General features: G+C 49.2%; 1 protein-coding gene across 1 annotated transcript in view; it reads right to left on the reverse strand.

Annotated features, from left to right (window-relative positions):
* MN1 (meningioma (disrupted in balanced translocation) 1) overlaps positions 1–17409 on the reverse strand; it is a 61340-nt gene that overhangs the window by 39842 nt on the left and 4089 nt on the right. Inside the window, exon 3 of the mRNA XM_014943159.1 lies at positions 8–937. Coding sequence (XP_014798645.1) covers positions 8–937 — 930 coding nt within the window. The remainder of the gene's footprint in view (positions 1–7; positions 938–17409) is intronic.

A 17409-nucleotide genomic window follows, 5' to 3' on the forward strand; every position in this document is an offset into this window, starting at 1 on the left:
CCAGGGCCGCGTTCTGGCGTTGGGCCAGCGCCGGGTGCTCGGGGCCGCCGTGCGGCAGCGGCCCCCCAAAGGCCTCGGGCGCCGGCGGGGTGAACTCGCCCGGCAGGCCGGGGTAGGCCGTCGGGGAGAGGTGGCTCTCCATGGCGGGGCCGTGCATGCCGCTGCCCCAGGAGGCGCAGCGCTCGACGCCGGGGTTGCCGGGGAAGTCGAAGCGCGGCCTTTTGGCGACGCTCACGTAGGGGGCATCGAAGTGCTGCAGTCTTTGATTTGGTGGCTGTTGCGGAGGAGGGTGCTGCATATTAAACACGGGGTCGGTGTAGGGATGCATATTCCTGTTCTCCAGTCTGTGAATAGGGTATTCAAACTGTGCATGCTGGTTCTGCATTATGGGCCCATTGTCCTGCAGGTTGGGGTTGGGAGCGTTGGCTTCTGTTTGCTGTTGCCTAGGGATGGCTGGCGGGCAGGAGTTCTGTCTGGCCAGCAAGCCCGGCGGCTGCTGCGGCGGCTGCTGCTGCTGCTGCATCAGCGGGTGCCTGGCGCTGGCCCCCGGCTCCAGGCCGGCCGACATCTTCCGCGCCCCCCCGAAGCGCTCGAAGAAGACGCCGTGCTGCTGCGGCGGGTGCGCCTTGGCCACGGCCATGCCCGGTGCCCGGGGCAGGGCGGGCGCCCCGGCGAAGCCGCCCCCCGCCGGCACCTGCCGCCCGCCGCCGTAGTGCGGCAGCTGCCCCTCGGGCTCCGACGGGGAGAAGACGGGCAGCTCGAAGTGGCCGGCGGGGCCGTCGCCGGGGTAATTGTATTCCAGCGAGTCCACGCCGCCCTGCGCGGGGAGCCGCCGCTGCTCCAGGCCGTGGGGCTCGGAGGAGCCGGCCGCCGGCAGCCCGTGGAAGGAGGCGGCGCGGTTGGGGGACTGGTCGAGGGGCAGGCAGGGCGCCCCAACCTGTTCCAGTGTCAGAATGGTGACACACCCTCACAATAAAGAATATCCTCCTAATATCTAATCTAAATCTACCATCTTTCAGTTTAAAACCCCAAATACTAGCTGCTGTCAACCTCATCCACACAAGAAGCAAGAGACTTTTCCTGAAGGAGAGACAGTTAGACTTATATTCACAAGGATAAGAAGGAAAATTAAATTATCTGAAAGTCATGAGAGTTCCAGTTCCAGAGAAGTGTCATGGGAGAGGCAAAGCTATCACTTCCTTATCGTCTTTCCACTGTGATACTGAAGTCACTAAAGACACTGAAGTCTTAGCTTCAGTAAACCAGGAAGAAGCAGAAATGGTGGATGAAGTAATGATGCCAAATCAATTGTACCAAGCTTGCATTGAGTAAGGATGGAGGAATGAAGGGAAGGGAGGAAGGATAGATGCTGTAAACCCTCTATTCATCACCGTCATTCACTCCATTACTGGAAATATGCATTTATCTTGATTTGCACACTTCACAGTAAGACAGAAGATCCAACATCACACCAATTCACGCAGGTAATGGAGAATTTTTCACTCCTCAGTGGCATCCCTGAGACCCCAACTCTGTAATCGGACGAATGGGGGAAAACACACAGCCTCCTTTTAACTCGGTGTCTGCTCCAGCCATTGCCATCTGAATGTAAGATGAGATGAGAAGGCACACTGTGAATCAGCAAACTGTGTCCCTACGACAAAGGCCTTTCCTTGAGAGAGAGCCTACTCTTTCTATTAAGGAGTGTTATTGAGAACACTGAAAAGTCAGCACCAGAAAGAACAAAATACATATGTTGAAGAAAAAGACGGTTCAAATGACAGGATAAGGTCTCGATCTACGTATTTATTCATGGCAGGATCTCAGTCAACGCACTTCAATAAAATGAGTAATTATTGTGAGTCACGTCACTAATTACATCTGATACACAAAAAGGCTTGTGCAGCACCACATATCAAAGTGCACTGTGAACTCATCCAGTATGGAAATGGCTCACAGAGGAGCTCTTGTTACTGGTACTTGAACAGTCCTGAAAAAGATAGGGTTTTAGACATGTCTGTGACATTTCTCTCTCATTGCATTTTTTTTAAACATAAAAGAAGATGTGTTGTACAATAATGACAATATAACTGCCTATGTAGGGACTTCAGCATTTGCCTTGGACAGGCAACACAAGGAAGAATTGTGATGAGAGAGCAGTGGAATTAGCCAAAATAAGCTGCTTTCTTCTATGACAAGTAGACAGAGCTAAGATGTGTCAAATCTGTCAAAATGTTCTAAGATAAATCTTGATTTTTCCAGAAAAAAAAAAAAAAAAAAAAAAAAAAAAAAAGAAAGAGATCTATAAATAAGCGGCCGAGAAGTATTTGTATATGGCAGGAGAGTTTTAAAGGGATTTTTTTTTCTGCAGGATCAGGATGCTGCGCTGTGATTAAATATTGATTTTGTGTAATTAGTTTTCATGTGAACTATCCTCCTTGTTGATGGCTTGGAGATTTCAGAAGTAGAGAAGAAATGGAATTGGACATGGAAATTATTACTTAGCAAAGTGACAAGGGGAGAGGGTGGGGGGGTGGGAGGAGGGCGCAGGGCCCGGGGAGCGGGGCTGGCACCGGGGCACAAGGCGGAGTACGCGCGGCCCGACGGCGGCACAAAGAAACGGAGGGAAAGGCTCGATCGTTCGCTGCGGGAACGGCGGGAGGGAGGGAAGGAAAGAAGCAGAAAAAGAGGGAGGAAACCGCCGCTCCCTGCGCTCCTGTCCCGGCAGAACGGCAGCGCTCCGCACCGACGGCTGCCCGCCCGTAGGGACGGCCCCGGAGCTCAACCCCCCGCCGAGGCTGCGGGGCAGGACCGGCCCCGCTGTTCCCCCCGCACCGAGACTGCGGGGCAGGGACGGCCCCGCCGCTTCCCCCCCCTCCGAGGTTGCGGGGCAGGACCGGCCCCGCCGCTCCCCCTCCGCCGCGCTCCCTCTGCGCCTGCGTGCGCGCCGTCGGAGCCGGCTGTTCCGAACGGGCACAGCGCCCCCTGGCGCCCGCCGCGGCCGGGCCGCCCCGACGGTGAGCAAGCCGGGCCCGGTGGGGGGGGCTGAGGGCCGTGTCCAGCCCCCGCCGCGGAAGGACGGGACCGGGTGCCCGGTACCCGCCGGGGCTCCCCCCCGCCGTGACCCTCACCGGCCCGTCCGGACACCCCAGCGCCCCGCCGAGCTCCCTTGGCCGGGGGGGGCGGCTCTAGGGGGGGGACGCTGGCGGGAGGTCCCCGGGACAAGGCCACCGGGGTGTCCTCCTGCTCCCCGGGTGCGAACACCTTTACCTCGGGGCTGCCCGCACCAGGGCGGGACGGTGATTAACGCAATTAACATAATTAACACCACCCATCAGCTGGGTCCCGCTGACTCCCCAGCACTGCAGGCTCCCCTGTCCCAGCCCCCCCAGAACCGCCCTTTCCACGCTCTAAACAACTTCTGGTGACTTTCATTTCTGGGCAAAATGGCACCTGATTTAAAACTGGATTATCTAAAAAAAAAATAATAATAATAAAGAGGAAAAAAGCTGGATGAATTTGAAGAGTGCCAACCAAAAGAGTAAGTGCAACAGAACAAGAGCATTGTAAACCAAAACAACATTGGCATGATCTTTAAGTTCCCTTCCAACCAAGAAGATTCTGTGATTTTGATGCCCGTCCTGCCAGCGCAGGGTCACACGATGGCTGAGGCTCTGGCTGGTGACTGACCCGGGCAAGGAACGTGACCAGCCCTCGGTGGGACAGATGGGCCAGTGAGGGACCCACGTGGGGCAAGTGACACTGCCCCTGTCTCAGCCAGAACCCGTGTTTTGGCGCTGTGTCCACTCTAGGGTGGCCTAAAAAGATCCTTTCTGTGTAAGATACCACGTGCCAGGGGGACAATCTCTCTGTCAGGAGTATTATTGGAGGTAATTAGTTGCTGTTGCAATCAGGTGGGTGTCATTTGTCCCCTTTTTGGTCACAACTCCATGGTCTCGTCTCTCTGCACCAGGGATATGGTGAAGTTGTCCCACAAGTGGTGTGGGAGAAAGTAGCTCCCGTGAGGAGGAGACATTTCTGCTGAGAAGAATTACTTTTGATGATGTAAAAGGACCTCGGGCCTCCCTGAAATGGCAGCTCTTTTCCAAAGCAAGGAATTTCATGGGTACATCCTGCAACTTTGGCTTCCATGGAAGAGAACAAACACTGCAGAAAAGAGAGTTTCACTGATATAGATGATTTACCTTGCATTTCCTGGAATAGTCAGAATCCATTTGTTCCTCAGTCGGAGCAAGCACTGTCTCTCTGGAGGAGCAGAATGGTGCTGTGAAGGAGAATACAATCAGAGGGATGGAGACTTCCTTGGTCCATGGGCTGACCATCTCAAACACATTTGGGCGAGCGTTCATCCTCCTCTCTCCTTTCTGGTGGATCCACAGGTGTCCCTACCCGGGCCAGCAGGGAGATGTGCCACTGTATTCCCTGGAGGGGTTCAAGGCCAGGTTGGAGGGGGCTTGGAGCAACCTGGGCTGGTGGGAGGTGTCCCTGCCCAGGGCAGGGGGTGACACTGGATGGGCTTTAAGGTCCCCTCCAACCCCATCCTGTGATCCTATGATGCTCCAAACAGTGGCTAGCCCTAGCCCTTCTGGCTGGTCCTTCCCTGGACTGCTTCTCCAGAAGGTTTTCCTGCTCCTCCACTGCTGGCCTGGACAGAGCTACCTGCCAGGAGCAAGTTTTAGGACTGAAAGTTTCAGCGCGGTAACTGGCCAGCAGCGCTGCCCGGCTGCGGCTCGGGAGCAGTTTATAACTGGCCGATGACAAATATGGGAATAATATCAGCCTAAATATTTTGACAGCGAGACCAGTGAGCTGATGGAAGCGGGAAGGTGCTGTACCAGCTGCAGCGTCCCGCAGCCGCCTGGCGCAAACCGGCGCTGTTAAAGGTCAGGAGACACCTCGTCCCTGGTTTCTGACTCGGAATGTGCTCCGGGATGAACCCACCAACACCCCTGGCACCTCCCAGCTCTCGGTGCAGTGCTGGGGAGCAGCTGGAGATGGGGTGTCCCCGGGCCAGGACCGGCACCGTCGGGAGCACTTGGGTCACAAAGGGTCCCGGTGGCCCTGCCGGGTGGAAGGAAACCTCTCTCAAATTGTATCGAGCAGTGAAAAGTCTTTTACAAACCATATTTTTACTTTCAGTCTCTGGGTTTTGGTCATCTTGGGGGAAACCAGGGAAAGGCATTATTTAAATAGTCGTAGCTGCAGGGGATTATTTTCTAAATTAACAATAGTAATTGCTCCTGCCAAATCCAAAGTCGAGGGGATTCATTTGTTTCGACTCTCAGGACAATAGCACAATTTTGGGTTTCGGATTGCAAGCCCTGAAAACCAAATGGTGGGGTGGATGGGTTTGGTTTTGTGGTTTTTTTTTTAAATAATAATAATAATTCAAACAACATCAATTCATCAGACTTGAATTCAGCCCTTTCCCCTCTGCCAGTTCAACTTGCACTGAGAAAAGTTGCTGCTCAGCAAAAAAAAAAAATAAAAAAAAAAATTCCTTTTTAACAAAATGAATGCATCATACATAAAACATCACGAACCATACAATTAGTAAGCAAATGTAAGAGTTCAGCTCAGTTCATAATTATTCAGCAAACCTATTCAGAATGATTTTTTTTTTTCTTTTTTCCTGCCTGCAGCAATCAACTGTGTGGGCTCATTACCACTGAGAATCTAACGAAGAAACCACCACATAAACTGTACAAAACAAGCCCATATGCTAGAAAAACTCCAGCCCCACTAGCCCTTAGCGAGGAGCCTTTCAACCCTTCCACCCAGCAAAACCACATTGTCCTTTTCCGTGGCGTTTATACCTCCCAGCTCTACAAAGATGCCGTTTCATTAAGACGTCAGGCTTCAGGTAGATAAATTTTAGCTACTAAATAGCCTTTGGTAGCCTGGCCATCTGGAACAATGCGAAAAAGCATTTGGTTGCTGCTCCACGTCGCCTACCAGCCAAAGCCACGGGTCCCGTCCTCAGAGCGTGGGCTCCCAACAGTCACTTTGTAAAAAAAAAATAATAATAAAATAAATAAAAGCTGATCGGTTTTTCTTGGCAGCGATTTCTGCTCCTGGCAGGGCTATTCGGCAGAAGGAATCTGAATATTTTTGAAGGACAGGTCTCCAAAGCCTGGTAGCTGACACTGCTGGAAAGGTTTTTCTCTTTTCTGCCTTTCCCCCAACTAGGAAACCATTGCATCTCCTCCCGCCCAAAATTACAGCAAACATATATATGTGTGTGTATATATTCCCTTCCCACTTGGAAGGGAAATATGTAAAATCCTTAGATGAGCTCAACAGTGCGGTGACTGCGGAGCAGGATCACGAGGGAAGGAATTCCTCCAGGGGAGATGCTGTTTATTGGTGTGCACCTGCTTTAGTTCCCAAGAACAGCAGGGAGTTTTGGGTACAGAAAGGCTCTTTTCTGGCTCCCTGGGCCCCACAGCGGCCGGAGCAGCTGCAGGCGAAGGGCTGTGTCACACGGGGGTCTGGTGGTCTCTCGAGGGGTTTGCTCCAGGGACAGTCACACCACTGAAAGGCAGCATGTGAAGATGTCCTGGGATCCCACCTCCTCTGTCCCTCCTTGTCCTGCCCTGCTTGAACCTCTGGAGGTGACTACTTTGAGATTAACGACAATTTCACCCCTACAACCCCATCTGCATTCGGCTTCTGGAAAGTTCACCTTCCCCCTGTAAATATTTCAGGCTTAGTTTTGCCAACAATGTTGTTTTCTGGAAAGCTTGAACCAAATTCCTTCAGACACTTGACTGCTTCCCATTTTTAAGAAAAATGCATAACGGAATAATAAGAGCGAAGGGAGTAAAACTCTCCCAGTCGATTCCAGATGAGATTGGCAGCGATTTCAAAACTCAGCCTTTCACAAAGATTTTCCCGTTTGTTTCCTCTGCCAGGTCAGTGGGGTGGTTGGTGGGTTGGTTGGTTGGGTGGTGGGTTGGTTGGTTGGGTGGTGGGTGGGTTGGTTGAGTTTCTCTACGTTCTCTGCAACCTTTAGCTGTATATTTTTCCTCTTTGGTTTTTCAGGTACCTCAGTGTGGATCACGATATTTTCACAACAGTGGTATGTTTTTCCATTGCTGCAGACAACTTTTTGGCATCAATTAAGCATGTATTGGGTCCCATTTATGTCAGTTGGGTGAAAACCTTTATAGAACATGGGACGCTTAAGTGTGCATGTTGAACACATTTCAATTTTTCTAATTTAGATCACTAAAAAAGCAGGATAGTGCTAAAATAATACGACATTGAGAGTGCAGTTAGTCTTAGAAATACTAGGAAATGCTAAAGCCAATTTTCCACTCTAGGATAATTGTACTAAAGGACACCTCATGGGCTTTTTGCTTTTTTTCCTTCAAATTCCCATCTCCAAGAGACAGACGTTTGATTGGAGAAGGGGAAAGAAAAAAGAAATTAGCTCATGTTTACAGCACAAAAGAAGCAGTTTGGCTGCAGGAACTGTAAAAGTTTTATATTTCCTAAAATCACTCAGAGAAACATAAATAAAAAATAGCCCCTCTCTATTTGGATAATCAGTATTTAACTCTCCTCGGGATTTTATGTCAGAGTTTGTGCGATTGATTTTGTTCTGTTGTTTTCTTAAACTTCAACCAGGTGGGAACTGATGTGAGTGGGTGGAGCAGGAATGAGCATCTCTGAGCATCTGGAAAGCCTGGCTCCTATGGGTGACGCCAGCAAACCACTGGAGTGAATTCAGTTTTCATCATCTTACAAATTGAAATACTGTGAAAGGAGAGAACCAGAGGCTATTTTATAAAGTCTTAATTTTCCCTAATTTTCTTCACGAGAGTGTTCCCCTTAGTGATTCCCTCTTACAGCCTGAAATCCCGGGACATTTTCCACCCCGGCTTCACAGGCCCTTCCCTTCTGCCCCTCACAGGACGGTGTCCTTCTGCCCAGGGGGAGCTGCTGGATGCGGTTTTAGATGTCACTGTTTCACAGGAACTCACCCATCGTGGACCAGACTGGTCTCTTATGGAGAACCTTCCATGGGACCACACATCTGAGCACTTTTCACTCTCCTCCTGTGCCCGGTGAACGCTGCCAGCACATTCCCTCCACCAGCACTCGGGGGCTTTGGTAACACTCTTGTTCCTGGTGCTCCAGCGATCCCAACCCTCTGGTCCTGGCTGCAGAGGAAGCTGCAGGTCCCTGTGGGTGAGAGGAACGCTTGAGAACGTGGTGCCCAGAATTCAAAGCCGCTCAGCAAATTAAGATACTCCTGTATTTATTATTCATCACGTTACCCCACAAGATTTTACAACTCAGATTTCTGAGCCACTGGCAAACCTTGGCTCCTGGTCCTGATTTGTCCAGTTTAAAAATACAAAGGGTTTCTCCCAACAAGAACAGAAGAGCCATCGGAGCAGCAGCGGGCGCTGGGTCTGGCAGCAGGACATGGTGGCACCGCGGACCCCCGCAGCCATCCCCATCAGGCTGGGCAGGGCTGGGAGCCCAGCAGAGGGGGGCCAGGGTTGCAGGGAGCTGCCTATACACCCCCCAGCCCTGGGGGGCCTGGGTCTTCACACGGGGCTGGATTCCACCCCCTCCACACAGGGCATTATTTGCTGTTTCACCAGGAATCGCTCGGATGCACCAGTGACTGGTACCCACAGGCGCCGCGCCGGCCACCATCTCCCCACAAACATCCCCACCACGGGCACAAAGGGTTAAAATAAATCTCCTGCCATCCATAACCATGGCTTCTCCCGCATCACAGGGCCCCTCAGCATCTCCCCACAAAAGGCCTGATTTAATCCCGGCTGCAGACGCCTCACATTGTGCTGGGGGACTCGGGGCGACGTCAGGCGATCGGGTTTCCCACTAATACCCCCGGCACAGCCCCAGCACAGGGCAGAACAAAGGCTGCTTTGTTACTGGTAGGGGGGGGGAAAACACAATCCCCTGAAGATATCAGCAGTGCAGTAGGGTTCAAACTGTTAAATGATTCAGATATTATTTAATGAATACATTCAAAATGAGGTCTCACGACCCAGAACGCTTTTTTTAGATCATCGTTTACCAAAGAGCCCGCCTCTTCGTTTACTTCTTTTATGAAGTCGTTGCTTTCAGGTTTTAATTATGGCTGTTTTGCTTCCAGGCTTTTTCAGGGGCTTCACGTGTTGGTGTCGCTTGGTCCTTTCTCGGATGCGGTTTTAGCTGGGGCTGCCGGAGCTTTCACAAGTCCTTAAAATCACCTCATCTTAATCTACCTTGGACTGCATTTCTGTGGCTGTCAGAAAGAAGGGAGACCAAGAAACCCAGTGCAAAAGGAGCAACAGCACGAGGTACTTCTAGAGGGTGCTAAAAACAAGCTTTGAAAATTAGGAGATTTGTTAAATTAGTGTATCATCGGGATTTTAACTGGGATCGGAGAAGCACAGCGAAGTTCAAATTCAACAAACACCTTGAATGTCTTCTTCAGGTCTCGAGCACGCCATAGGATTTTAGAGAGAAAAATTACAGAAACAAGGTAGATGGGGGTTCTAGAAAGAAACACGTTTCCAACTTAAGGACATAGAATTTTAAAATTAAATTTTACTGGGTTTATAGCAATGAGAAACCCACGGCTGCTCTGCAGAGCAGGAGGCAGATTTCTGACCAGAGGGAGGACACCAGCACCTCCAGGGCTGTGCAGGTGTGCACTGAGATTGGTTTGAAAAACACCCCACAATGTATCTAGGAAAAATGGGGGGAAAGAGTGACAAAGCAGAACGAGTGGAAGAACAAGTAGAAGAACGAGTACCAGGAAATAAGGCATTGGGCAAGAGCAGAACTGCTTCCAGGTTCTGTCAGCAGAGAGCATCACAAAGCAAAATGTGAAATATGTACCTTTACACCAGCAAATCCCTCTTGTCTCCATTCCCCAGGGGGGTTGCACACATTAAAGTAGCCATTTCAGGTGCATCTCTGTGGAGGAAAGGGGAGGAACATCGTAACCATAACCCAGGATTTAATCCAAGGCAGCAGCAGTGAGACAGGACCCTGCCCAAACCTCAACTATCAGAACCTCACCCAAGTCAAATTAAGGGTCCATCGTGTAGCAAAGCAAAACGTGAGATATGTACCCTTACACCAGCAAATCCCTCTTGTCTCCGTTCCCTGGGGGGGCTGCACACATTAAAGTGGCCATTTCAGGTGCATCTCTGTGGAGGAAAGGGTGTGCACTGAGATTGGTTTGAAAAACACCCCACAATGTATCTAGGAAAAATGGGGGGAAAGAGTGACAAAGCAGAACGAGTGGAAGAACAAGTAGAAGAACGAGTACCAGGAAATAAGGCATTGGGCAAGAGCAGAACTGCTTCCAGGTTCTGTCAGCAGAGAGCATCACAAAGCAAAATGTGAAATATGTACCTTTACACCAGCAAATCCCTCTTGTCTCCATTCCCCAGGGGGGTTGCACACATTAAAGTAGCCATTTCAGGTGCATCTCTGTGGAGGAAAGGGGAGGAACATCGTAACCATAACCCAGGATTTAATCCAAGGCAGCAGCAGTGAGACAGGACCCTGCCCAAACCTCAACTATCAGAAGAACGAGTACCAGGAAATAAGGCATTGGGCAAGAGCAGAACTGCTTCCAGGTTCTGTCAGCAGAGAGCATCACAAAGCAAAATGTGAAATATGTACCTTTACACCAGCAAATCCCTCTTGTCTCCATTCCCCAGGGGGGTTGCACACATTAAAGTAGCCATTTCAGGTGCATCTCTGTGGAGGAAAGGGGAGGAACATCGTAACCATAACCCAGGATTTAATCCAAGGCAGCAGCAGTGAGACAGGACCCTGCCCAAACCTCAACTATCAGAACCTCACCCAAGTCAAATTAAGGGTCCATCGTGTAGGCGATGCCTCAGGTGGGAGCGACTGAAAATATGCCTCCAGAAGCTGGGTTTGTTCTATTAAATTAGATTCTAAGTGCCAGAACGTTGGTCTTGGTACAGTTTGCACCTTGAATTCTGCCCACAGCAGATACCAAGATCAGAACCTCACCCAAGTCAAATTAAGGGTCCAGCTTGTCCTCGTGTAGGCGATGCCTCAGGTGGGAGTGACTGAAAATATGCCTCCAGAAGCTGGGTTTGTTCTATTAAATTAATCTAAGTGCCAGAACGTTGGTCTTGGTACAGTTTGCACCTTGAATTCTGCCCACAGCAGATACCAAGAAGGTGAGGAGGGTCTCGAGAGTGGTTAAATGCCCTGGTGACGGGCACCGCAGTCACTGTCCCCTGGATAACCTCCATTCCATTTCCCACCCCCCAACAAAGCAAAATGTGAAATATGTACCTTTACACCAGCAAATCCCTCTTGTCTCCATTCCCCAGGGGGGTTGCACACATTAAAGTAGCCATTTCAGGTGCATCTCTGTGGAGGAAAGGGGAGGAACATCGTAACCATAACCCAGGATTTAATCCAAGGCAGCAGCAGTGAGACAGGACCCTGCCCAAACCTCAACTATCAGAACCTCACCCAAGTCAAATTAAGGGTCCATCGTGTAGGCGATGCCTCAGGTGGGAGCGACTGAAAATATGCCTCCAGAAGCTGGGTTTGTTCTATTAAATTAATCTAAGTGCCAGAACGTTGGTCTTGGTACAGTTTGCACCTTGAATTCTGCCCACAGCAGATACCAAGAAGGTGAGGAGGGTCTCGAGAGTGGTTAAATGCCCTGGTGACGGGCACCGCAGTCACTGTCCCCTGGATAACCTCCATTCCATTTCCCACCCCCCACAGCCCAGAGACACCCTCTTCTCCTCCCGTAAAGAGACACTTTCCTTACTTTGGAAACCTCCTTTAAAATTGCTAATTTCCAGCCCGAGTGTGGATAAGGCTGAGTCAAACCTTGCAGGGCCACGCTACGCTCTTGCCAATTAGTTGCTGTTGATTAGAATTCATTTTCCATATAAATTCAAGCCAGTAGAAAGGCTTTCATAACGAGAGTTACAAAACTACAAAGAAAAATATTTTTCTGATGTCTCTATTGAGACATAATTCAATAGAGAAGAGCTTTGAACTGCACCCACTGAATAAGAAATCACAGTCACAGCCCCGAGTTTCAGACTTTTGCCATAAAAACCGCGGCACCATCCCAGGCGCAGGCATTCCCGAAAGGAAACCCATGGGAAGATTAATTAATGATAGAGGCATAAATAGTGGATTGGCATGGTCTCCACGTGTTTTACAGTAGCGATCTGTAAGCCCAGCCCGGGGCCAGGGAGTGGAGCTGCTGGGGGGTCCCTGGGCAGGGGGTGGGAAATGGGCTGAGAGGAAGAGGAGCATCTCTGAGAGCCTTCACCTGCCCAGCAGCACCCAGCCTGAGCCGCCTTTGCAGAAGCCCATTCATTTTCTCTAAGTTTTGAAAAACTTTAAAAAAAAAAAATTAATTTCTTTGCCAGATTAATATAAAAACGCTGAGAGCAGCCACCGATTTTTGCAGTGGTCAACGAAAGGGTAGCAATCACCACCACTATGGGGCTTTGTGGTTTTCTTGAAAAAAAAAATTGTTAAAATAAAAATGTGAAAATGGAAAAAGTCTCTCAATAATTCTAGTATAGTTCCTAAGAGAAGTTCCTAAGACCCTTGGGAAAAAACGTTACAGCTACAAAATGTGAGCCTATAGAAAATGACAGATTTCTACGCCGGAAGAAGCAAAGATACACCACGAAATTACCCGTTGTCTCTCCATACATCACATCAGCCCAACTACCAAAATCCGTATGTTCTTCCCCCACCCTCCACATGAGTCACCCCTCGTGACATGGGGCATCTCAGTGGACATCCTGGTACCCGCTGGGAGGCTCAGAGGCAGAGCCAGGCTCTTCCCAGGCTCTTCCCTGCTGGAAAGGGGATGGTCCTTCACTCGGGGACTCTCTTGGAGCAAAGGTGACCCCAGGACGTCGGGGCTGGGGTAGAAATGCTGTAAAAAGGAGTGGGATGGCTCAAACTTCTGCAATGCATCATCATTTGCTAAAGCTAATGTTAACTCTGGGAGACACCATTAGCTGCAAATTAATGGAAAGTGAAAATAAGTGTCTGCTTTAGCTAATTGCCCAACACAAATACTGCATAATAGAGGAAAAGGCGCTAGAGATAAGGCTTTATTGGAATTTGGAGACTGCACAACAAACGCTTGGTTATTTTTCCCCACCCAGCAGAAGCCACAGAATTACAGCCCGTATTTCATCGTGTCAGCCCTGACTACTTGGCAACACTGGAGTCTGTCCCCATGAGGTACTTGTTCCTAAAATCTACATCTGAAAGGGGGTTTAAATGTTTTCGAGCAATTAGAAATGTATTATGTGCAGGGAGCTACTATTTCCTGGTTACAGTTTAAATGCTCTTGAGATAAGAAGACGCTCTAATTGACTGAATACTATTTATATTTCTTTCCATTGTGCTAAAAGTTGACGGTGCAGTCTCAAAATTGGAAGAGCCTGACTTCTGCACACTCTGACTTCTGCTGCAAAGCCAGCCCAGAGGGAAAGTTACAGCAAAAAACTAATGTCAGCTGCTGTATTTGTACATCTACCAGCTCAAAACACAGGGAGGCGGGTCAGAAAAATGGTCAGTTACTTCATGGAGTGGTATAGAAATACATATATATACACACACCCCGTATTTTCATGATAGAGGGAAAGTTACAGCAAAAAACTAATGTCAGCTGCTGTATTTGTACATCTACCAGCTCAAAACACAGGGAGGCGGGTCAGAAAAATGGTCAGTTACTTCATGGAGTGGTATAGAAATACATATATATACACACACACTGTATTTTCATGAGTCTCCATCAAAAAAAAAAACATTTTACCCCATTTCATCAGTTTCTTCTAAAAAAAAACCAAACTACAAAAGCATGTTTACTCTTTCAGAAAAGAATGTTAATGGAAATTCAGGAAAAAATAATAGATAATACCCGTATTTTCATGATTCTCCATCAAAAAAATACATTTTACTCAATTTCATCAGTTTCTTCTAAAAAAAAACCAAACTACAAAAGCATGTTTACTCTTTCAGAAAAGAATGTTAATGGAAATTCAGAAAAAAATAATAGATAATACTTGTTTATTTGTATGAAATACGGTGTGAGACACTCACGTCACGACAGTTTCAGCAGGAAATTGTCTAATGCTCACCTTTAAATCTCACTTCTTTCAGTCACGGGAAGCTCATGGAATATATCAGGCTTGTTCCTACCTCAAATGGAGCAACAGAAATAGTGTTTTTTTACATAAAAAGAATAGCACAAATTGGGAAAAAATCTTGTAAATATTGATTCTGCCACCAAGATTAGATTAATCTTCAGATTAAAGGCTGTCAGTGCAGGGAGAAGGCACTGGCCCTTCTACTGGCTCAGCCTTCACTCCATGTGGCCACCGAGGTGTCACGGGGACCGTGTGGGGAGCCCTGGGCAGTGTCACCTCGAAAGCAGCCAAACCCCCCGTCTCGGGGAAAGGCATCAATACTGGGACACTAAAGATTTGATGCAATTCAATAAAACCCAGTTTTACTGTCACTGGGGGCAAACCCTCCCTCACTCTGCAGGGCGAGCGCCGCGGTGCTGCTCCTCGCTGGAACCCACACGGGCATTTAATTAAATATCCAATCACTCCCCACCGAGCAATTAGGATTTAGTGATACAGGGAAATGGCAACGGTTTTGGGTGTTTAATTGTTAACGTCCAATCACTTCCCACTGAGCAATTAGGATTTAGTGATACAGGGAAATGGCAACGGTTTGAACCACAAATCAGGCACCAGTTCTTCCTCTCGGCCAAAAATACGCTGAGAAACAGCCAAGAACAAGAGGGAAAGCCCCCATGGGGCTGGTACTGGTGCCCCCACACCCCACGTCTGTCCCCGGGACACGGGCTCTGGCCACACGGGATATTTCCACTCTGGGGCCTCGGGTGATGCCGGAGTCAGGAACCCACGGGAAGGGCAGAGGACACGGCTGTGCTCAGCCCTGGGGTGGAGCGTGACACAGGGGAGGAAGAGCAGCTCCAAGTACGTGATGTAGCTCCTAAATATGGCTGAATCAACTGGGTTTGGGGAAATTCATGGGAAGTCATCTGATCAGAGACACTTTCAGACCCCTCAGAGAACACTACAAAGGCATTCAGTGTGGAAACACCCAACACACACAAATCTCTGCAGATTTTCTGACATTTCCCACTTTGGACATGAAGGTAAAAAATGGAAAGCATTCTCCTTTCTTTTCAATGATTAAAAAAAAAAAACCTCCAGAAGAAAAAAAAAAGTAATAATTCCATACAAGTCCCTTTTAGGCCACCCTTATGTGCAGCCAAGTGATGGATTTAAAAGGTTACTGCTGGAATATGGTTCACAGCAGTCTATCGCAGTGAATAAATATCACGTTTACATATCCATTATAACAAAACTATGTTGCACTTCCATTACTTCCTGTTGGTTTGCCATCTGGAAGCTAAACAAGCTGTGTAGTAAAGGGAAAAAAATAATATATAAAAGAATCCAATTTTGCATTTACCAAAAGGAGCCACGTGAGTTTCAATTTATGGGGGGCGATTACCAACCTGGGCAGGGAGAAACGTGCCCACGGAGAGCCAGAGCCATGCCCAGGTGGGAGGGCAGCTCCTGCAGCCACGAGGGGCTCGGAGAACCCATTTCATACCCCGAGAGAACCCACCTCACACGGGAGCATCGGTCCAGAGACCAGCCTGGAAACCCACTTGTGAGAAACTTCCCACCAGCCCCAGCACAGGTCAGCGGCACCGCTCAGTTTATAGAATCATAGAATTGGACATGAAGGCAAAAAATGGAAAGCATTCTCCTTTCTTTTCAATGATTAAAAAAAAAAACCTCCAGAAGAAAAAAAAAAGTAATAATTCCATACAAGTCCCTTTTAGGCCACCCTTATGTGCAGCCAAGTGATGGATTTAAAAGGTTACTGCTGGAATATGGTTCACAGCAGTCTATCGCAGTGAATAAATATCACGTTTACATATCCATTATAACAAAACTATGTTGCACTTCCATTACTTCCTGTTGGTTTGCCATCTGGAAGCTAAACAAGCTGTGTAGTAAAGGGAAAAAAATAATATATAAAAGAATCCAATTTTGCATTTACCAAAAGGAGCCACGTGAGTTTCAATTTATGGGGGGTGGTTACCAACCTGGGCAGGGAGAAACGTGCCCACGGAGAGCCAGAGCCATGCCCAGGTGGGAGGGCAGCTCCTGCAGCCACGAGGGGCTCGGAGAACCCATTTCATACCCCGAGAGAACCCACCTCACACGGGAGCATCGGTCCAGAGACCAGCCTGGAAACCCACTTGTGAGAAACTTCCCACCAGCCCCAGCACAGGTCAGCGGCACCGCTCAGTTTATAGAATCATAGAATCATTCAGGTTGGAAGAGACCCTTGGGATCATCGAGTCCAACCATCTCCCCTACTCTACAAAGTCCTCCCCTACACCATGTCCCTCAGCACTGCATCTAAACGGCCCTTAAACACAGCCAGGGATGGGGACTCCCCCCCCTCCCTGGGCAGCCTGTTCCAATGCCCGACCACTCTTTCAGTGAAAAATTCCTTCCTAATGTTCAGTCTAACCCTCCCCTGTTGGAGCTTGAAGCCGTTCCCTCTCGTTCTATTGTTAATTACCTGTGAGAAGAGACCAGCACCAACCTCTCTGCAGTGTCCTTTCAAGTAGTTGAAGAGAGTGATGAGGTCTCCCCTCAGCCTCCTCTTCCTCACACTAAACAGCCCCAGCTCCTTCAGCTGCTCTTCATATGATTTGTCTTCTAGGCCCTTCACTAGTTTCGTTGCCCTCCTCTGCACTCGCTCCAGCACCTCGAGTTCTCTCTTGTATTGAGGTGCCCAGAACTGGACACAATCCTCGAGGTGTGGCCTCCCCAGTGCTGAGTACAGGGGCACTGTTATATATTCAGAAACACCCCAAGGAATTGGTGTTTCCTCACTCTGAGCCTTCCACCATGAAAAAAACCCATGTCAACAACGCTGCCCATCACCACCCATCTGCCCTGCAGGCAGCCATCAGGGTGTCACCAAGGCAGGGTGACCCAGGCAGGATCCTCCTGAGGCTCGGCCCCCAAGTATTCAGAAACACCCCAAGGAATTGGTGTTTCCTCACTCTGAGCCTTCCACCATGAAAAAAACCCATGTCAACAACGCTGCCCATCACCACCCATCTGCCCTGCAGGCAGCCATCAGGGTGTCACCAAGGCAGGGTGACCCAGGCAGGATCCTCCTGAGGCTCGGCCCCCAAGCCTCCCACTGCCCTCGGTACCACCCAGACTTGGCACCAACACCCCCCTTTATAGTTCCTGCTCCCCAGACACTGAGTAGTGGCTCTGAATCGCCCACGTG

The sequence above is a fragment of the Calidris pugnax genome, unplaced genomic scaffold (genome assembly GCF_001431845.1).
Source record: "Calidris pugnax isolate Ruff unplaced genomic scaffold, ASM143184v1 scaffold130, whole genome shotgun sequence".
Taxonomy (NCBI): Eukaryota; Metazoa; Chordata; class Aves; order Charadriiformes; family Scolopacidae; genus Calidris; species Calidris pugnax.